The sequence below is a fragment of the Embiotoca jacksoni genome, unplaced genomic scaffold (assembly GCF_022577435.1).
Source record: "Embiotoca jacksoni isolate LCO1_2020_lvr unplaced genomic scaffold, fEmbJac1.0.p SCAF_48, whole genome shotgun sequence".
NCBI classification, from domain to species: Eukaryota; Metazoa; Chordata; class Actinopteri; family Embiotocidae; genus Embiotoca; species Embiotoca jacksoni.
This window is the reverse complement of record NW_027185401.1, coordinates 226,835-248,839: the sequence shown is the minus strand read 5'-3', so window position 1 is coordinate 248,839 and position 22,005 is coordinate 226,835. Positions and strand designations below refer to the sequence as shown.

Genomic DNA, 22,005 nt, shown 5'->3' with positions numbered 1-22,005 from the left:
ATTGTATTAAATTCTGGAAGTGATGTGATTTTTCTTCATAACCTAAGAGAGCTTTGTTTCTTTCTGTCGCTGCTCTCCAACACTCATCTGTCCACCAGGGGGCAGCCTTTCTCTTCATCCTTCCTTCACCTTTAACACTTGTTGGATTTGCAGCTTCCAGCACTGTAAATATTAATTTTCTATCAATCTCTTCAATATCTTCATTTAAATCTATTTGATCCATTTCGCTCTTATATATATATATTTTAAAGACCCACTTACCCACTATATCTCCTGCTTCCTCCTTTGTAATGATACTTTACAGCATATTGGAAAATGGCCACCACCCACCGATGTTTCATCTTCTACATCCCACTCACACATCCCTGCTAGATTCCTCCATACTATAGTTAAATGTAGTGCAGACGTGTTCCCCGTGTGAACATCTAATCTAGTTTCAAATTCAACTCAGACAAATGGTGGATGAAGTATTCAGAACATTTATTGAAGTAAAAGTACAAATACAGCAAAGAAAACAAAGATACTCCATTACAAGTCAAAGTCCTTAATTAAACAGCTTAATCAGGTAAAAGTACAGAAGCGTTAGCAGCAACATTTAGTGAAAGTATTCAAGTAAAAGTGCTGCTTTGTTCCCTCTGAATAATCTATATTACTATATATGAAGCAGTGAAAGAATTCAGCTCCTTTATTTCAGAAAAAGTTCTGATACCAGACTGAAAATACTAGAAGTCCTGCATTCAAAACCTTGTTGGAGTAAAAGTATCGTCAGCAAAAATACACTGAAAACACAAAAAGTAAAAGTACACACGAAGCAGAAAACGTTCCCTGTTAGTGTTTTCCTATTATATATGTGATGTTTTTAGATTCATATTGCTGCTGGATTAAAGTGAATTTTACCGTCATAGTCACTGAAGGTTTTGCTCATTTCAACTACTTTATATATTGTTGATTTGTAAAGCGTCATATTGAACCAGATCATCACATATTTGGAGCGTTGCTGTCCTGTGAGAACCACGTATCTAAGAAATAAACACCTTTTCAGCTTTGTCACGTTTTTTAAAATAGTTAATTTAGCAGGAGAATCATCTCAGTCCATAAAAGAACATTTAAATCACTTTAAATTATCAGAAAATAATCTAATTCAACTTCACCACATTTAGAGATACGTGGTTTTCACTACAGGAACGGTGTGAAAAGAGCTTAAAAACAATAATAAAACATATTAACATGAAGATAACAACTATCAAGAAGACGTCCGGGGGCCGCCCATAATGCTTGATTGACAGCAGATCTTTGTTCAGAGCAGAAACGCCTCAATGATGGAGAGAAAATGAAATGGAAAATGAAAATGCAGGTTTAAACCCACTGAAACCTGAAAGACTTCAGTTTATTTCAGTTTACAAAACTCAGCAGAGTCTCCAACGAAAGCAGACAAAAACCCAGCGTGGAGCGGCTGAGTGAACGTGGTCTGGACTCTGTGGAGGAGAGTCATGGTCTCAGAGACGCTGTAGAAGGACAGAGTACCTGCACTGTGATCCAGGTACACCCCCACTCTGGAGGATGGAGGACCTGAGACGGGAGTTTCAATGTTGTTGTACCAAAGACTGTTATTGGAACAATCTAATGACCAAGATTTGTTATTACGTCCAAACACACTTTCCATCCAGCTCTCTGTTCTGTTGATATTCTTGTATGCGACTGCTACATCAACTCCTCCTCTTCCTCTCATCTCCACCTCAAAGTAACAACGTCCAGTCAGACTCTCTCTACTCAGGACCTGACAACATCCAATGAATCTGTCTGGATGATCAGAATAAGACTGATTCTGATCCATTCGTGTTACTTTTCGGTTCCCATCAGATAATAACATCTGTCTGTATGCTGTGTTTGGATCCAGTGTGATTTCTTGTGAATATCTTAAGAATCCAGCTCTGGTCTTTGGGTGTGACAGTAAATCGTCCACTTCCTTCACTGACACTGAGATCTTCTTCCATTCTTCATCCAGAACTTGCTGTAGTTTATCTCTGGCCTCTGACACAGCTGCTGTCACATCCTGAAAGTAGGTGAGAGGACGGATATGGATGCTGGATGAGTCTGTAGGCTCACTGAGTGCTGACACTGAGGGGTAGTTGTGCAGGAACTCGTTGTGATCCTCTGTGTGTGAGAGCTGCTCCAGCTCGGCGTCTTTCCTCTTCAGCTCAGCGATCTCCTGCTCCAGCTTCTCCTGAAGCTCTTTGACTCGACTCACTTGGGTTTCCTGCTGGGATCTGACCTCCTGCTTCACATCGCGGCTTCTTTCCTGGAGGAGACTCATCAGCTGGGTGAAGAGCTTCTCGCTGCCCTCCAGTGTTTTCTCAGCAGACTGATTGATGTCCTCCACCTCCTGCTGAAGCAGCTTCACATCTTTCGGTCTGTCCTGGATTTTCTGCTGGACGTTTCCTCGACTCCCCTCGAGCTCTCTCTGCCTCTCGGTCCTTTCTGCTGCAGCTGAGACGGTGTCGTGGTCTTTATGTTCCTCCACAGAGCAGAGAGAACAGATAATCTGACGATCGGTGCGGCAGAACATCTTCATCACCTCGTCGTGAAGAGAGCAGATGTTCTCCTGGAGCTTCTTGGAGGGGTTCACCAGCTTGTGTTTCTTTAATGGAGCGACATCATAATGAGGCTGAAGGTGTTTCTCACAATAAGAAACAAGACAGAATAAACAGGACTTGACAGCTTTCAGTTTTCTCCCAGTGCAGACATCACAGGCCACATCTTCAGGTCCAGCATAGCAGTGATCAGCAGGAGCAGCTTGGAGTCCAGTCTTCTTCAGCTCCTCCACTAAAGCTGCCAACATGGTGTTTTTGTCCAGGACAGGCCTCGGTATGAAGTCCTGCCTGCACCGAGGACAGCTGTAGACTCCTGTCCCGTCCTGTCCGTCCCAGTGGACTTTAATACACTCCATGCAGTAGTTGTGTCCACATGGAAGAGTCACCGGATCCTTCAGTAGATCCAGACAGATGGAACAAGAGAAGGTTTCTCGGTCCAGCTGAACTCCTTTCTGCTCCATTTCACCTCTCAGCAGCAGTGACTGTGTGAGTTTCACTTCCAGGAAGAGGAGAGAAGCACTTTGTAGTCAAGCCTCCTTTTCAATCATTTCCTGTTTAAAACACTCGTCACCTCAAGTTTTTAAATTCTAGATCCTTCTTTGATTCTGTGTTCACAATTTGCACTCCAGTTTTCTGTTCTCCAAAATGTTGTCCTGTGTTGTGCCCTCAGACTTTATATAAAAGTGGACAAAGATATGAAACAACTCCTCCCATATTATCATATTCCTCCAGATTCTGGCAGTAATCTTCCACTCGAGCTTATCAATTAACCCCAGACCTAAACTTTGTGGTAACTCCTTTAAAAAGTCAGACTTTTAGTCTGTTACACCCAAATTGAACATTTCTCTCCTGTTGAGATCTCCAAGCTAACTTCAATTATTTTCTCATCTGGATCATCTACCGGTCTCTTGGATCTCATCCCAACTAAACTCCTCGAGGAAGTCTTCCCTTTAATTAGTACTTCTATATTAGATCAGATCAAACCTTTCTCATGGAACCGTTTATGTACCACAAGCTTTTAAAGTGTCTGTAATCAAAACTGTACTTAGAAAGCCGACTCTTGATCAGCTGTTTCAGGAAAACTTACAGACCAGTTACCAACCTGCCGTTTGTTTCTAAAATCCTTGAAAAAGTTGTTGCAAATCAACTTTGTGATCATTTCCAGAGGAACGGTCTGTTTGAAGATGTTCAGTCGGGCTTTAGAGTTCATCACAGCACAGAAACAGGACTGGTGAAAGTTACAAACCGTCTTCTAATAGCCTCAGACAATGGACACCGGTCCCCGCGCTCCACACCGGGCAGCAAGGTGGTCTCCGAGGAACCGACGCCGAGCAGGGGGCCGGACACCCGGTGGTCTCCGAGGAACCGACGGAGGACGGCGGGTACGTACCACCTGGTAGCAGACAGACAGGCAGGACCGCGGCAGGCGGGAGACAGACAAGGGGGGTCAGAACCGGACTTACCGAACTTGCAACGTGGTACCAGGTGAGACGATCGGACGGACGGACGGACGCAGGTGGAGTCCAGGTCCGGGGTTCACGTGCTGCCAGGTGGTGATTACCGGGATGAGAAGCAGCTGTGCCAGCTGAAAGAGGTGTGGTAGTGGGAGGTGACTGGAGGCGCTGACCAATGAATCCAAACCCTCCAGACGCAGACCAGAACATAGAAACACCTGGAGGACAGAAACAAACAGGGGAGACAGGAAACACCAGGAAAAGGGAGATCGGGGGAAACGGAGGGAACGACAAACAGAGACAGGCGCAGATCCCGACGGAGAAAATCTGAATCTGTGTGGAATCATTATTTCCATAATCTTATAATCTTAACTAACCTGCCGTACTCTTCTAATTCCTCTCCTGCTTCTAATCATCCCCCAAATCTGATCCAATAACTCTTCCAGATTTCCCTCTTTGCTTTCAGAATGATTTTTTTTATGAACTCTCGTTTCTGCTTGTTCGTATTGTATTAAATTCTGGAAGTGATGTGATTTTTCTTCATAACCTAAGAGAGCTTTGTTTCTTTCTGTCGCTGCTCTCCAACACTCATCTGTCCACCAGGGGGCAGCCTTTCTCTTCATCCTTCCTTCACCTTTAACACTTGTTGGATTTGCAGCTTCCAGCACTGTAAATATTAATTTTCTATTAATCTCTTCAATATCTTCATTTCAATCTATTTGATCCATTTCTCTCTCATATATATATATATATATATATATATATATATATATTAAAGACCCACTTACCCACTATATCTCCTGCTTCCTCCTTTGTAATGATACTTTACAGCATATTGGAAAATGGCCACCACCCACCGATATTTCATCTTCTACATCCCACTCACACATCCCTGCTAGATTCCTCCATACTATAGTTAAATGTAGTGCAGACGTGTTCCCCGTGTGAACATCTAATCTAGTTTCAAATTCAACTCAGACAAATGGTGGATGAAGTATTCAGAACATTTATTGAAGTAAAAGTACAAATACAGCAAAGAAAACAAAGATACTCCATTACAAGTCAAAGTCCTTAATTAAACAGCTTAATCAGGTAAAAGTACAGAAGCGTTAGCAGCAACATTTAGTGAAAGTATTAAAGTAAAAGTGCTGCTTTGTTCCCTCTGAATAATCTATATTACTATATATGAAGCAGTGAAAGAATTCAGCTCCTTTATTTCAGAAAAAGTTCTGATACCAGACTGAAAATACTAGAAGTCCTGCATTCAAAACCTTGTTGGAGTAAAAGTATCGTCAGCAAAAATACACTGAAAACACAAAAAGTAAAAGTACACACGAAGCAGAAAACGTTCCCTGTTAGTGTTTTCCTATTATATATGTGATGTTTTTAGATTCATATTGCTGCTGGATTAAAGTGAATTTTACCATCATAGTCACTGAAGGTTTTGCTCATTTCAACTACTTTATATATTGTTGATTTGTAAAGCGTCATATTGAACCAGATCATCACATATTTGGAGCGTTGCTGTCCTGTGAGAACCACGTATCTAAGAAATAAACACCTTTTCAGCTTTGTCACGTTTTTTAAAATAGTTAATTTAGCAGGAGAATCATCTCAGTCCATAAAAGAACATTTAAATCACTTTAAATTATCAGAAAATAATCTAATTCAACTTCACCACATTTAGAGATACGTGGTTTTCACTACAGGAACGGTGTGAAAAGAGCTTAAAAACAAGAATAAAACATAATAACATGAAGATAACAACTATCAAGAAGACATCCAGGTGACGCCCATAATGGTTGATTGACAGCAGATCTTTGTTCAGAGCAGAAACGCCTCAATGATGGAGAGAAAATGAAATGGAAAATGAAAATGCAGGTTTAAACCCACTGAAACCTGAAAGACTTCAGTTTATTTTATTTTACAAAACTCAGCAGTGCTTCCAACGATGAATAACCCTAACCCAACGTGGAGCGGCTGAGTGAACGTGGTCTGGACTCTGTGGAGGAGAGTCATGGTCTCAGAGACGCTGTAGAAGGACAGAGTACCTGCACTGTGATCCAGGTACACCCCCACTCTGGAGGATGGAGGACCTGAGACGGGAGTTTTGATGTTGTTGTACCAAAGACTGTTATTGGAACAATCTAATGACCAAGATTTGTTATTACCTCCAAATCCACTTTCCTTCCCGCTCTTTCTGTTGATATTCTTGTATGCGACTGCTACTTCAACTCTTCCTCTTCCTCTCATCTCCACCTCAAAGTAACAACGTCCAGTCAGACTCTCTCTACTCAGGACCTGATAACATCTACTGAATCTGTCTGGATGATCAGAATAAGACTGATTCTGATCCATTACTGTTACTTTTCTGTTCCCATCAGATAATAACATCTGTCTGTGTGCTGTGTTTGGATCCAGTGTGATTTCTTGTGAATATCTTAAGAATCCAGCTCTGGTCTTTGGTTCTGGTTGTGACAGTAAAACGTTCACTTCATTCACTGACACTGAGATCTTCTTCCATTCTTCATCCAGAACTTGCTGTAGTTTATCTCTGACCTCTGACACAGCTGCTGTCACATCCTGAAAGTAGGTGAGAGGACGGATATGGATGCTGGATGAGTCTGTAGGCTCACTGAGTGCTGACACTGAGGGGTAGTTGTGCAGGAACTCGTTGTGATCCTCTGTGTGTGAGAGCTGCTCCAGCTCGGCGTCTTTCCTCGTCAGCTCAGCGATCTCCTGCTCCAGCTTCTCCTGAAGCTCTTTGACTCGACTCACTTGGGTTTCCTGCTGGGATCTGACCTCCTGCTTCACATCGCGGCTTCTTTCCTGGAGGAGACTCATCAGCTGGGTGAAGAGCTTCTCGCTGCCCTCCAGTGTTTTCTCAGCAGACTGATTGATGTCCTCCACCTCCTGCTGAAGCAGCTTCACATCTTTCTGTCTGTCCTGGATTTTCTGCTGGACGTTTCCTCGACTCCCCTCGAGCTCTCTCTGCCTCTCGGTCCTTTCTGCTGCAGCTGAGACGGTGTCGTGGTCTTTATGTTCCTCCACAGAGCAGAGATAACAGATAATCTGATGATCGGTGCGGCAGAACATCTTCATCACCTCGTCGTGAAGAGAGCAGATGTTCTCCTGGAGCTTCTTGGAGGGGTTCACCAGCTTGTGTTTCTTTAATGGAGCGACATCATAATGAGGCTGAAGGTGTTTCTCACAATAAGAAGCCAGACAGAATAAACAGGACTTGACAGCTTTCAGTTTTCTCCCAGTGCAGAAATCACAGGCCACTTCTTCAGGTCCAGCATAGCAGTGATCAGCAGGAGCAGCTTGGAGTCCAGTCTTCTTCAGCTCCTCCACTAAAGCTGCCAACATGGTGTTTTTGTCCAGGACAGGCCTAGGTATGAACCTCTTCATGCACAGAGGACAGCTGTAGACTCCTGTCCGGTCCTGTCCATCCCAGTGGACTTTAATACACTCCATGCAGTAGTTGTGTCCACATGGAAGAGCCACTGGATCCTTCAGTAGATCCAGACAGATGCAACAAGAGATGGTTTCTCGGTCCAGTTGAACTCCTTTCTGCTCCATTTCACCTCTCAGCAGCAGTGACTGTGTGAGTTTCACTTCCTCAAAGATAAAACTGGTTTCAGCTGATTTAAATATCATGTGACTCTGCAGCCAATGAGGACATCAGCTCTTAGACTCCACCCATGTTGGCTCCGCCCATCTTCCAGCTGCAGATCTGATGGAGGGAACAAGGAAACGTGACAGACTGCAGCTGCTGAGTTTGAGAGCAGTTTTTTTATTCCTCTACAAACTCGTCGTTTCGGCTGTGATTCATGACTAAGTTGAAGTTTCCCCCACAAACTGAGACGCCCTCTGTTTCTGCTGCTGTAACATGAAACAAAGATTTGAGGATCTTTGTTTTACCTCTGATAAGTTCACTTATTAGTCTCCAGGGGCAACGAGCGCTGTCAGTGGGCAGAGTGCTCCCTCTGGTGGCCATTCTGGAAACAAGCAGCACCATTTAGTCTAATTCAACTCAGACAAATGGTGGATGAAGTATTCAGAAACATTACAACAGTATTTAGAACAGACGACAGAGTTGTTGAAGTGTTCAACCACCTCATTTAAAGAGCACTCATGATTATATGGTTCAAGGAGTGTCTTTTGAACCACAATTTGCCCTTTAGTCGTTGCCATGGTTACAATCACATCATAAAGTATACAGCAATGGTCAGAGAAAGATAATTCACGTCCTGAAACCTGATCCACATGTAACCCTCTTGTTATCACCAAGTCCAGGGTGTTACCCTGCTGGTGGGCGGCTTCCTTTACATGTTGGGTCACTTCAAAGCTGTCCAGTAAATCCATCAGCTCTGGAGCTTTGTGGTCGTTCTTGTTATTTACATGAATATTAAAGTCTCCGTTCAGAATGAACCTGTCATATCTGGTGATACCTGGTGAGATCGACTCTGAGAGTTCCTGCAGAAATAGTGCCGAGTACGTCGGTGGCCGGTAAACTGTGATGATCAGTACTGTTTATTTACCTTTCAGCTGCAGAGCAACATATTCAAATGATGTAAAATCAGCGAGGTCGATGTCATTACACCCAAACTGTGGTGAAGATCACTGCGATCCCTCCTCCTCTCTTGTTCTGTGTAACTGACTGATAACATTTATAGTGAGGAGGACAAGCCTCTATCAGAGTTGCTTCACCAGTCGTGTTGTTAAGCCACGTTTCAACTAGGAGCAGAAAGTACAAAGTCTTATCGATGATGAGATCATTAACCAGAAAAGATTTATCGGTCAAAGATCCGACGATAAAAAAAGGCAATTTCAGCTGCAGGGACTCTCAGACTGGAGAGGAGGCTGGTTGTGGATGAACTTTGACAATTTTGAGATCGCCGTCTAGTAAGATAGTAATTTAGGTTGTAGGTCGGCGCCCAGAAGTCTGGATCCAGTGAAGTTCAGATGAACTCCATCAGGTTGAAACGCTCCTCACGGTTCCACAAAGGGTTAAAACTGTCAATCAAACGTATCCCATGTTTGAGGCGTGTTGACGTCAGCCATGCTTTCAGGATCAGGAGTTCACTGAACGATTCACTTCCTTTCTTGCGCGTCGGAATCGGTCCGGAAATAAACGCGTCTTGTGATCGATGGTCACTCAGGGTTTTCAGCAGCAGTGTGAAATCTTTTTCCAGAGTCTCAGAGCCCGTTCTCTTTTGCAGGATGTCAGAAGAACCCGTGTGGATCAGAACCCTCAGACTTCTTGGACGAGTCCAGAGGATAACTGGGAGGAGCTCCGTTAACTCCTTCACACTGGTGGTATCCAAACACAGATTTTCAGCCATTTTAACGTGCTTGGTGATGGCGTCCTCCATCAAAATACCGCCTGGTGTCTGAGGGACCTGAACTGTGTCTCTTCTGGCTCTTGATCTAGCAGTGGTTTTGAGGCTGTTTCTCGTGCTTCCATCAGCCTTGTTTCTGGTGATGTAATGACCAGTTTCCACAGACTTAGTGTCATCACACACTTCATGAGTCAGCAGCTCATACCTGTTGTGCAGGGAGAGTTCCAGCGGTGGAGTGAGCGTTGGAGCTGTGTTCCTCATGTGTTTGTTTCTGTGGTGGATAACATCAAACTGAGCCCTGGATGGAGGTGATGTTTTGGGCCTCGCTCCAGTGTGATGTGTATTTAAAAACTCTCAGATCATATTTGCTCCGGACTTGCCTGAATACTGAGATCATTTCTGACGTCCTCCCGTGTTAGTCCGCTGATACCTAAGTGGTGGACTGCTGCTTTAACAATGATCTGAATCCTCTCTGGTTTGGATTCGACCTCCATCGTAGCATTTACTACCCCCTGCTGTGAAAGTGACCAGCTTTGTTTGTGTTTTGTAAGTCGACCGTTGTTTCCCCCTCGTTTTGTCTGATGGAGGACTGCTGTGGCTCGTTTTGACGGCTTTACTTCTTCCATCGGCTCCTCCACTCTGGCTGAACCTCTTCACTGCCTCTGCAGAGGTGGTTTTATTCTGCACCTTCACCTGCTGTATTTCCCTCTCCCCTTTCTCAATCATTACTCCACTTACTTTCTTTTTGGATACGGTTTCTATTCACTAGTGATGGTGAGATGAAGCCTCATGAGGCATCGAACCACTTCAGCCAATTGGTTCTAGAAAGGGTTCATTTCTCGAAGCTTCACGTGAACACGAAACCACCTGCTGGCCAAGTGTATAATCACAGGCAGCTGTATCTGAACCACATCATGTGATGCATTGAATTTTTGTGTCTGTTATGGCTGTTGGGAATGACTATGAATTACAAAAATGTATGACCAAATAATTTCTGTACATAAATTATCACATATGTGCATAATAAAATATTTTTTGAATGTATTCTGTGCGTAAATTTCCCCAAAATGGTCGTATCATATGATATGGCAGGTTGTGTAATCATGTTTTTCTGTCACTTTAGGAAAATGTCATGAGCTTAAGCAGGCAGAGGACAGTGGAAGTGTTTGTGGAACTAGGAAGAGGGGACTGAATATGCTTGTGTAACTTGGACAATGATGTACAGGACAGGGGACATTTTATTCATTTTTATTCAGAAATAACAGTTTCTCAACAGTTTTTGGTTTTGTGGATGTCCACATGTCAGAAGTAAGGCTAACAGCAGCCACCTTTTCCACTTTAGCCTTCTCCTTCTCCTTAGCTGACTCATACTTGGCCTCCACCATGGCCTTCAGAGCCTCAAGGAAAAAATACATAGTGCTGAACTGTGAGACACAATAAAGTACTCATTTGTTTCATGCATGCAGCCATACATACCTGCCTTGTAGGGAGGACATAATTAGGATCCAGTTTGGACACAAATGCCCTGAATCCAACATCATCCACAATACTGAAGGGCTGTGTGTCCTTCACTATCATGGAGACGAGGGCTTCATCCAGCTCTTGTTTTCTGGTGGCTGGTTAAAAGAGAATAAATACAGTGTCTGTTACCTGTCTTTATTTACACAATAAACAAACGTGAACAGGGAAAAATTGTGATGGTGCATTTGTAATATTGTAATGACTTACCTTGGCTGGGTGAAGCTCCAGTTTCCTCCTTATTCTCATGCAAGGCACGGTAACGCCTCAGCATGGATGAGGTGTTGTTATTGTACCCCAACTCCTTGGAGCACAATAAACACCTCACCTTGGAATAAAATAAGAAACTGTTAAAAATACAGTTCTTGATAAGCAAACCTAATGTGTCTGAAATAGAGTTAGATTTAGCTTATTAGGAGTTATCAAATCAAAGTGTTCCCACAGGGGAAATCCTCCTCTTCCTAGCTGGCTCCATCTTATCACCTCCTTCTCTCCTCACTCTCCTAAATCTCCAAACTATCTCTCTCTCTCTAACTTCTCCAAACTATCCAAACTCTCAACTGACCTCAACTCTCCACCAACAACCCACATTTTGAATGGAGCCTGAAGAGTTTATATTGCTGTCAAACCTCCAGGCAAAATCTGAACCACTTCCTGAAGCAGTCACGTGGTACAGCAGGGCAGCGAGGCTTCGGACGTCATCATTTGTGGCTCCTCCCCTAAATGAAGCAAGCCTCGACACGCGCTTCGAAGCGTCGGCACACCTCGTGACGTCACTACTATTCACTACTTTAAAACGACATGTTTCTTTAATCCCGTCCGCTCGCTCTCTTTGTTCTGCATTTCTACACACAATCAACAGGTTTCCATCTTTCCAAACTTTAGCCTCGAGAATATCCTCAATCTGGGAAGTTTTCACCATCCAACTATAGAAAATTCACCCCGCTCCTCACTTCCAGGGAACGAAGACTGAACGCGAGGCATTCTGGGATATGTAGTCTTCAGAGGCAACGAGCGCTGTCAGTGGGCAGAGTGCTCCCTCTGGTGGCCATTCTGGAAACAAGCAGCATCATGTTGTCTAATTAAACTCAGACAAATGGTGGATGAAGTATTCAGAACATTTATTGAAGTAAAAGTACAAATACAGCAAAGAAAACAAAGATACGCCATTACAAGTCAAAGTCCTTAATTAAACAGCTTCCTCAGGTAAAAGTACAGAAGCGTTAGCAGCAACATTTAGTGAAAGTATTAAAGTAAAAGTGCTGCTTTGTTCCCTCTGAATAATCTATATTACTATATATGAAGCAGTGAAAGAATTCAGCTCCTTTATTTCAGAAAAAGTTCTGATACCAGACTGAAAATACTAGAAGTCCTGCATTCAAAACCTTGTTGAAGTAAAAGTATCGTCAGCAAAAATACACTGAAAACACAAAAAGTAAAAGTACACACGAAGCAGAAAATGTTCCCTGTTAGTGTTTTCCTATTATATATATGATGTTTTTAGATTCATATTGCTGCTGGATTAAAGTGAATTTTACCATCATAGTCACTGAAGGTTTTGCTCATTTCAACTACTTTATATATTGTTGATTTGTAAAGCGTCATATTGAACCAGATCATCACATATTTGGAGCGTTGCTGTCCTGTGAGAACCACGTATCTAAGAAATAAACACCTTTTCAGCTTTGTCAGGTTTTATAAAATAGTTAATTTAGCAGGAGAATCATCTCAGTCCATAAAAGAACATTTAAATCACTTTAAATTATCAGAAAATAATCTAATTCAACTTCACCAAATTTAGAGATACGTGGTTTTCACTACAGGAACGGTGTGAAAAGAGCTTAAAAACAAGAATAAAACATATTAACATGAAGATAACAACTATCAAGAAGACGTCCAGGTGACGCCCATAATGCTTGATTGACAGCAGATCTTTGTTCAGAGCAGAAACGCCTCAATGATGGAGAGAAAATGAAATGGAAAATGAAAATGCAGGTTTAAACCCACTGAAACCTGAAAGACTTCAGTTTATTTCAGTTTACAAAACTCAGCAGAGTTTCCAACGAACGCAGACCAAAACCCAACGTGGAGCGGCTGAGTGAACGTGGTCTGGACTCTGTGGAGGAGAGTCATGGTCTCAGAGACGCTGTAGAAGGACAGAGTACCTGCACTGTGATCCAGGTACACCCCCACTCTGGAGGATGGAGGACCTGAGACGGGAATTTGAATGTTGTTGTACCAAAGACTGTTATTGGAACAATCTAATGACCAAGATTTGTCATTATGTCCAAATCCACTTTCCATCCAGCTCCCTGTTCTGTTGATATTCTTGTATGCGACTGCTACATGAACTCCTCCTCTTCCTCTCCTCTCCACCTCAAAGTAACAACGTCCAGTCAGACTCTCTCTACTCAGGACCTGACAACATCTACTGAATCTGTCTGGATGATCAGAATAAGACTGATTCTGATTCATGAAAGTTACTTTTCTGTTCCCATCAGATAATAACATCTGTCTGTATGCTGTGTTTGGATCCAGTGTGATTTCTTGTGAATATCTTAAGAATCCAGCTCTGGTCTTTGGTCCTGGTTGTGACAGTAAAACGTCCACTTCCTTCACTGACACTGAGATCTTCTTCCATTCTTCATCCAGAACTTGCTGTAGTTTATCTCTGACCTCTGACACAGCTGCTGTCACATCCTGAAAGTAGGTGAGAGGACGGATATGGATGCTGGATGAGTCTGTAGGCTCACTGAGTGCTGACACTGAGGGGTAGTTGTGCAGGAACTCGTTGTGATCCTCTGTGTGTGAGAGCTGCTCCAGCTCGGCGTCTTTCCTCTTCAGCTCAGCGATCTCCTGCTCCAGCTTCTCCTGAAGCTCTTTGACTCGACTCACTTGGGTTTCCTGCTGGGATCTGACCTCCTGCTCCACATCGCGGCTTCTTTTCTTGAGGAGACTCATCAGCTGGGTGAAGAGCTTCTCGCTGCCCTCCAGTGTTTTCTCAGCAGACTGATTGATGTCCTCCACCTCCTGCTGAAGCAGCTTCACATCTTTCTGTCTGTCCTGGATTTTCTGCTGGACGTTTCCTCGACTCCCCTCGAGCTCTCTCTGCCTCTCGGTCCTTTCTGCTGCAGCTGAGACGGTGTCGTGGTCTTTATGTTCATCCACAGAGCAGAGAGAACAGATAATCTGAAGATCGGTGTGGCAGAACATCTTCATCACCTCGTCGTGAAGAGAGCAGATGTTCTCCTGGAGCTTCTTGGAGGGGTTCACCAGCTTGTGTTTCTTGAATGTTGCGGCATCATAATGAGGCTGAAGGTGTTTCTCACAATAAGAAGCCAGACAGAATAAACAGGACTTGACAGCTTTCAGTTTTCTCCCAGTGCAGACATCACAGGCCACATCTTCAGGTCCAGCATAGCAGTGATCAGCAGGAGCAGCTTGGAGTCCAGTCTTCTTCAGCTGCTCCACTAAATCTGCCAACATGGTGTTTTTGTCCAGGACAGGCCTCGGTATGAACCTCTTCCTGCACAGAGGACAGCTGTAGACTCCCGTCCCGTCCTGTCCGTCCCAGTGGACTTTAATACACTCCATGCAGTAGTTGTGTCCACATGGAAGACCCACCGGATCCTTCAGTAGATCCAGACAGATGGAACAAGAGAAGGTTTCTCGGTCCAACTGAACTCCTTTCTGCTCCATTTCACCTCTCAGCAGCAGTGACTGTGTGAGTTTCACTTACTGAAAGATCAAAATAGTTTCAGCTGATTTAAATATCATGTGACTCTGCAGCCAATGAGGACATCAGCTCTTAGACTCCACCCATGTTGGCTCCGCCCATCTCCCAGCTGCAGATCTGATGGAGGGAACAAGGAAACGTGACAGACTGCAGCTGCTGAGTTTGAGAGCAGTTTTTTTTATTCCTCCTCAAACTCGTCGTCTCGGCTGTGATTCATGACTAAGTTGAAGTTTCCCCCACAAACTGAGACGCCCTCTGTTTCTGCTGCTGTAACATGAAACAAAGATTTGAGGATCTTTGTTTTACCTCTGATAAGTTCACTTATTAGTCTCCAGGGGCAACGAGCGCTGTCAGTGGGCAGAGTGCTCCCTCTGGTGGCCATTCTGGAAACAAGCAGCACCATTTAGTCTAATTCAACTCAGACAAGTGGTGGATGAAGTATTCAGAACATTTATTGAAGTAAAAGTACAAATACAGCAAAGAAAACAAAGATACTCCATTACAAGTCAAAGTCCTTAATTAAACAGCTTACTCAGGTAAAAGTACAGAAGCGTTAGCAGCAACATTTAGTGAAAGTATTAAAGTAAAAGTGCTGCTTTGTTCCCTCTGAATAATCTATATTACTATATATGAAGCAGTGAAAAAATTCAGCTCCTTTATTTCAGAAAAAGTTCTGATACCAGACTGAAAATACTAGAAGCCCTGCATTCAAAACTTGTTGAAGTAAAAGTATCGTCAGCAAAAATACACTGAAAACACAAAAAGTAAAAGTACACACGAACCAGAAAATGTTCCCTGTTGGTGTTTTACTATTATATAGTAAAACATATATAGTAAACTAGTTTCAGCGCTGATTTAAACATCATGTGACTCTGCAGCCAATGAGGACATCAGCTCTTAGACTCCACCCATGTTGGTTCCGCCCATCTTCCAGCTGCAGATCTGAAGGAGGGAACAAGGAAATGTGGACAGATAAATAAATAAATAAATATCAAAATCAACCTAAAATATAAAATATAGGTTTTACCAATTCAGTGAACTAAATTCTTTTCCTCAATCCTGTTTCTTTCAAGTATTGTAATAACACTTCCTTCCCCTTCAGGTTTATTGCATCTCTTTAGCTCCTCAACTTCCAGCTTCTTCTTTAAACTCGTCTCGCTCTCGTGTGAATTTCTGTCAATAACAAATGATATGATCTACAGATTCTGGTATTTTGCAGCACTCACATAATCCCGTCGGGTGTTTTATTCATTAACTGCATTGTTTTGTTCAGCCTTGTGTGTCCGACCCTCAGTCTGGTTCATGTGTTTTCCTCCGGACGTCCTCCCTTTGCCAACTTCTCTCTGAATAGCATGAAGGCGTCTTCCCGTGTCTCCAAACTGTGCTGCCGCTCCTTCACCATGTTTCTTCTCTATTAATTTAGCTTCTGCTTCGCTGAATAAAATCTCTGTACTGTGCTGACACTCCAGAGCTTGTTTTGATAATTCCCTGACAGAGCAGTTTGGACCCACGTTCTTTATTTCTTTGGCTGTTAATTTATGGTTGATTTGATTTTTGTATTAAACATAGTTATTTCAACCCCTTCATTATTCCCTGTGTTTAGTTGGATTATCCAGTCGACTGGAGATACGTTTTATTTTCTATAATGTAATAAAGTTCACATCTTTGTCTCCGTCGGTCTCAAGTTCCAGTTTATTCTGTCTCCTGTGTTTTCTCACCTGGTCACATATACAATAACCCACACACCCATGTGCTTCCAATTACTGCTACCAGGTCTCCAAAAAATAAGATCGCAAAACATCTAATCAAAGATTTGTTTTTCTCTCTTTTGTATTTCATGAGATTCGAAGGAACGTTTTTTGTGTCATTTTTACATTTTCTAATACATTTTTACACTTTGTTGTTTTACTCCAATAAAACGACAGCAAGACCGCCAAACAATCTAATCAAAGATTGTGGTCCATCCCTTCACTCAAGGCCTTGTGAGATAGAGGGAAGATAAATCACTCTCTGGGAAACAGGAGAGTTTAGATCGTGTCCACAGACGCTGGTTTGGGGAAGCGTTCTGCAAAGTGTGATGTAAAGTCACTTCAACACCAACCTGTGACTAACGGTAAAAAGGACACTGGAAGGAAAGGATTAGCTTTACAACTACTGATAGTCCAAATGATAAAGAAGTTTTGGAAATGAAATCCCTTCCTCTAAATTATATCCCTCCAATCTTACCTACAAGCATTATGAAGAATTCTGTTGCTCTTTATGACAAAAACTAAAATGCTGAAATGTTTTGACCAGCATTTTATATTATTTTTGTATATTTTGTGTTCCGGCCCGGTTCTTGGCCGCAGCAAAGACGGAGCACATCAGGGATTTAACAAAAAGAAACGCATTTCATAATCAAACTTAACCAAAAGACGCATACGGGGCGAGGCAGACAGGAGCTGATGACTGAACAGGCTGCAATCCAGGAAGCAACAACAAAAAAACAAGTTAAACAAGTTACACAGAGACTGAAACTACCACCTGGCGTGACTTCATTTGGCACAGAGTAGTTGAAGGACCAGATAATTTCAGCAGGAGAAGCTGATGAGTTCACTGAGTGCAGTTTTGTCACTTGTGATCAGGAGCAGGTGAGGCGGAGCTGCGACTCAGGAGAGGACGGCTCGGACACGTTCCACAAATAATCAGTCAGACAAAGAAACCGAGAATCGCTGCTGAAGCCCGACTGTATTTAGGAAAGATGTTGGTCGTTAGTCGTTCTTACGTAAAGTGATTTTCCTTTTTGGAGGCTTTATCATATTCAAAGACTCATGAAAGTGGATAAACATTTGTATCCCGGCGAAAAATGTCGTATTCCCCTGGAGTCGCAAGTGGGCGTGGCCAAATGGCTCAAGAGCGCCCCCTAAAGAGATGCCTCGGCGGCCATATTTACCTAAATTCACCAAATCCGGTGGACATGTGTATCACATGGAGAAGCAGAAAAAAGTTACATTGCAACTTTATGTCAACTCGACAGGAAGTCCACCATTTTGAATTTAGTCGCCATTTTGGGTGATTCTAACACGTTGTACTTTGTCGAACTCCTCCGAGGGATTTTGTCGCCCCGACTTGAATTTAGGTTCTCTGGATAGAAAACATGTTTGGGATTAAAAGTTATCAAAATAATTCGTTTTCATCGATGTGTGTGCCTGTAGCGTGGCGGCCATTTTGAGCGTCTCGCCATGAAACTACGAGTTGCTTTAAATCTTATGTACATGGACCGACCTTCTCCAAACATCACAGGTATGATAACAGCCCCGCCCTGAAGACCTCTGTGGGGTAACATTCGCTCATAGTCATAGCGCCCCCTGTTGGCCACTGGAAATGACACTTTTCATACTTTCACTTTCTACGTCCAACTGGTTGATCCCATGAACCTAAAGTTGGGTCACAATAACCTAAACATGTCCTTGATGATATATTGAGACATTCGTTCGACTTTGTCAATGGGCGTCGCCGTGACGATGCTGCAAAGTTGGATGTCTCGCCGTGACACAGGAAGTTGATGTTTAAGGTCAAAGGATGCTTGAAACCTCATGAAACGTGTGACATACATCCGGCGTGGTGAGATGATACATGTGATGTGTTTTGCAAGTGGGCGTGGCCAAACGGCTCACTTGCCCTGACACAGGAAGTTGATGTTTAAGTAATGAATAAAACATTTTGTGATTTAAAAATAGATCGAAGGGAATGTGTTTAAAGGAATGCGCCTTATCTTATCTGATGAATCGGACGAGTTACCACAGACTCCGTCTACGACTGAAAAACACAAACTACTGCTGAAAACCGGAGTATCCAAACATTTAAAAAAAAAAAAAAAACAGTCACAGACAGAAACAAATACTTGGAGATGAAAGTAAAAACATCAGAAGTGTCAGTCGGAATATTTAAAATAAAACTCACGGTGTTGCCGGGCGGCCGGAGATGCTGCAGGTGTTGGTGATGATGATGATGATGATGAGTAGGAGGAGGAGGAGGTGCTGCTGCGACACACACTGATCACACACTGACACAATGCTGTTAAAAGGGAAATGTGTGTGTGTGAAACGAGCCTTCCTCTTTCACCTCCTCTTTCACCTCCTTCTCTCAGCTTCCCTCAAAGACACCACCTGAACTTCATCTCTGTGATGCGTTCACGTTCATGAGGTCAAACAGGAGGCGGGCCTGTCGCGAAGGAACGTGGTCTGACAGGCCAGTCTGGTTTTCAGGGTGAGAAGCCCTGTTGTTTTTCAAGGAATTATTTTTCTCTTTCCTTATTATTCTTATGTAAAGTGATTTTCCTTTTTGGAATCTTTATCATATTCAAAGACTCATGAAAGTGGACAAACATTTGTCTCCCGGCGAAAAATTTGGTATTCCAGTGTTGTTGCGAGTGGGCGTGGCCAAATGGCTCGAGAGCGCCCCCTAAAGAGATGCCCCGGCGGCCACATTTACCTAAATTCACGAAATCCGGTGGACAAGTGTATCAGAAAAAAGTTACATTGCACCTTTATGTCAACTCGACAGGAAGTCCACCATTTTGAATTTAGTCGCCATTTTGGGTGATTCTGACATGTTGTACTTTGTCGAACTCGTCCGAGGGATTTTGTCGCCCCGACTTGAATTTAGGTTCTCTGGATAGAAAACATATTTGGGATTAAAAGTTATCAAAATAATTCGTTTTCATCGATGTGTGTGCCTGTAGCGTGGCGGCCATTTTGAGTGTCTCGCCATGAAACTACGAGTTGCTTTAAATCTTATGTACATTGATCGACCTTCTCCAAACATCACAGGTATGATAACAGCCCCGCCCTGAAGACCCCTGTGGGGTAATATTCGCTCATAGTCATAGCGCCCCCTGTTGGCCACTGGAAATGACACTTTTCATACTTTCACTTTCTACGTCCAACTGGTTGATCCCATGAACCTAAAGTTGGGTCACAATAACCGAAACATGTCGTTGATGATATATTGAGACATTCGTTCGACTTTGTCAATGGGCGTCGCCGTGACGATGCGGCAAAGTTGGATGTCTCGCCGTGACACAGGAAGTTGATGTTTAAGGTCAAAGGATGCTTGAAACCTCATGAAACGTGTGACATACATCCGGCGTGGTGAGATGATACATGTGATGTGTTTTGAAAGTGGGCGTGGCCAAACGGCTCACTTGCCCTGACACAGGAAGTTGATGTTTAAGTAATGAATAAAACATTTTGTGATTTAAAAATAGATCGAAGGGAACGTGTTTAAAGGAATGCACCTCATCTTATCTGATGAATCGGACGAGTTACCACAGACTCCGTCTACGACTGAAAAACACAAACTACTGCTGAAAACCGGAGTATCCAAACATTTATAAAAAAAAAAAAAAACAGTCACAGAGAGAAACAAATACTTGGAGATGAAAGTAAAAACATCAGAAGTGTCAGTCGGAATATTTAAAATAAAACTCACGGTGTTGCCGGGCGGCCGGAGATGCTGCAGGTGTTGGTGATGATGATGATGATGATGAGGAGGAGGAGGAGGAGGTGCTGCTGCGACACACACTGATCACACACTGACACAATGCTGTTAAAAGGGAAATGTGTGTGTGTGAAACGAGCCTTCCTCTTTCACCTCCTCTTTCACCTCCTTCTCTCAGCTTCCCTCAAAGACACCACCTGAACTTCATCTCTGTGATGCGTTCACGTTCATGAGGTAAAACAGGAGGCGGGCCTGTCGTGAAGGAACGTGGTCTGACAGGCCAGTCTGGTTTTCAGGGTGAGAAGCCCTGTTGTTTTTCAAGGAATTATTTTTCTCTTTCCTTATTATTCTTGTGTAAAGTGATTTTCCTTTTTGGAAGCTTTATCATATTCAAAGACTCATGAAAGTGGACAAACATTTGTCTCCCGGCGAAAAATTTGGTATTCCAGTGTTGTTGCGAGTGGGCGTGGCCAAATGGCTCGAGAGCGCCCCCTAAAGAGATGCCCCGGCGGCCACATTTACCTAAATTCACAAAATCCGGTGGACAAGTGTATCAGAAAAAAGTTACATTGCACCTTTATGTCAACTCGACAGGAATTCCACCATTTTGAATTTAGTCGCCATTTTGGGTGATTCTGACATGTTGTACTTTGTCGAACTCGTCCGAGGGATTTTGTCGCCCCGACTTGAATTTAGGTTCTCTGGATAGAAAACATGTTTGGGATTAAAAGTTATCAAAATAATTCGTTTTCGTCGATGTGTGTGCCCGTAGCGTGGCGGCCATTTTGAGCGTCTCGCCATGAAACTACGAGTTGCTTTAAATATTATGTCCATGGACTGACCTTCTCCAAACATCACAGGTATGATAACAGCCCCGCCCTGAAGACCCCTGTGCGGTAATATTCGCTCATAGTCATAGCGCCCCCTGTTGGCCACTGGAAATGACACTTTTCATACTTTCGCATTCTACATCGAGCTGGTTGATCACATGAACCTAAAGTCGGGTCACAATAACCTAAACATGTAGTTGATGATTTATTGAGACATTCGTTCGACTTTGTCAATGGGCGTCGCCGTGACGATGCGGCAAAGTTGGATGACTTGCCCTGGCAAAGGAAGTTGATGTTTAAGGTCAAAGGATGCTTGAAACCTCACGAAACGTGTCACATACATCCGGCGTGGTGAGATGATACATTTGATGTGTTTTGCAAGTGGGCGTAGCAAAACGGCTGGCCAGCGCCCCCTGCTGGAGATAGGAAACGAGACAAAAATAGCAACTTTACACAGGGATACTGGGTCCCTGGCGTGCTGCACTTCAGGGAGACTGTCCTTGGGAGTGGGAGGGCCAGTACATCACTGCTTGCAGTTTTAATTAAATTTCTGTTTCTAAACAAATAACTGGGTCCATAGTCCCTCTACCTTTCTGAAATCCACTTTGATGAGTTGGTATCATAATCCCTGGTTTCAAAATAAAATGTGAATCTGTCTGTAATCATTATTTCCTTAATCTTATAATCTTAACTATCCTGCCGTACTCTTCTAATTCCTCTCCTGCTTCAAATCATCCCCCAAATCTGATCCAATAACTCTTCCAGAATTCCCTCTTTGCTTTCAGAATGATTTTTTATGAACCCTCGTTTCTGATTGTTCGTATTGTATTAAATTCTGGAAGTGATGTGATTTTTCTTCTTAACCTAAGAGAGCTTTGTTTCTTTCTGTCGCTGCTCTCCAACACTCATCTGTCCACCAGGGGGCAGCCTTTCTCTTCATCCTTCCTTCACCTTTAGCACATGTTGGATTTGCAGCTTCCAGCACTGTAAATATTAATTTTCTATTAATCTGTTCAATATCTTCATTTCAATCTATTTGATCCATTTCTC

General features: G+C 43.1%; 3 protein-coding genes and 1 long non-coding RNA gene across 4 annotated transcripts; all 4 read right to left on the bottom strand.

The window, feature by feature from the left end:
• Positions 1-442: 442 nt before the first annotated feature.
• Positions 443-4,670, bottom strand: LOC138210817 (tripartite motif-containing protein 16-like). The gene has a single exon (XM_069170149.1). The coding sequence runs from the start codon at positions 3,050-3,052 to the stop codon at positions 1,388-1,390; it is 1,665 nt and encodes a 554-aa protein (XP_069026250.1). The 5' UTR covers positions 3,053-4,670; the 3' UTR covers positions 443-1,387.
• A 247-nt stretch (positions 4,671-4,917) lies between these two features.
• On the bottom strand, positions 4,918-7,784 carry LOC138210815 (tripartite motif-containing protein 16-like). Its single transcript, XM_069170146.1, has one exon. The coding sequence runs from the start codon at positions 7,703-7,705 to the stop codon at positions 5,960-5,962; it is 1,746 nt and encodes a 581-aa protein (XP_069026247.1). The 5' UTR covers positions 7,706-7,784; the 3' UTR covers positions 4,918-5,959.
• A 4,221-nt stretch (positions 7,785-12,005) lies between these two features.
• Positions 12,006-14,633, bottom strand: LOC138210799 (tripartite motif-containing protein 16-like). Its single transcript, XM_069170120.1, has one exon. It carries the CDS (start codon positions 14,605-14,607, stop codon positions 12,937-12,939), a length of 1,671 nt encoding a protein of 556 aa, XP_069026221.1. The 5' UTR covers positions 14,608-14,633; the 3' UTR covers positions 12,006-12,936.
• A 445-nt stretch (positions 14,634-15,078) lies between these two features.
• Positions 15,079-20,271, bottom strand: LOC138210807 (uncharacterized). The gene is made up of 3 exons (XR_011179283.1): positions 20,117-20,271; positions 18,587-18,700; positions 15,079-15,586 (listed from the first exon to the last, which is right to left on the bottom strand). It is a non-coding gene; the product is annotated as an uncharacterized lncRNA (long non-coding RNA).
• Between the last annotated feature and the right edge of the window lie 1,734 nt (positions 20,272-22,005).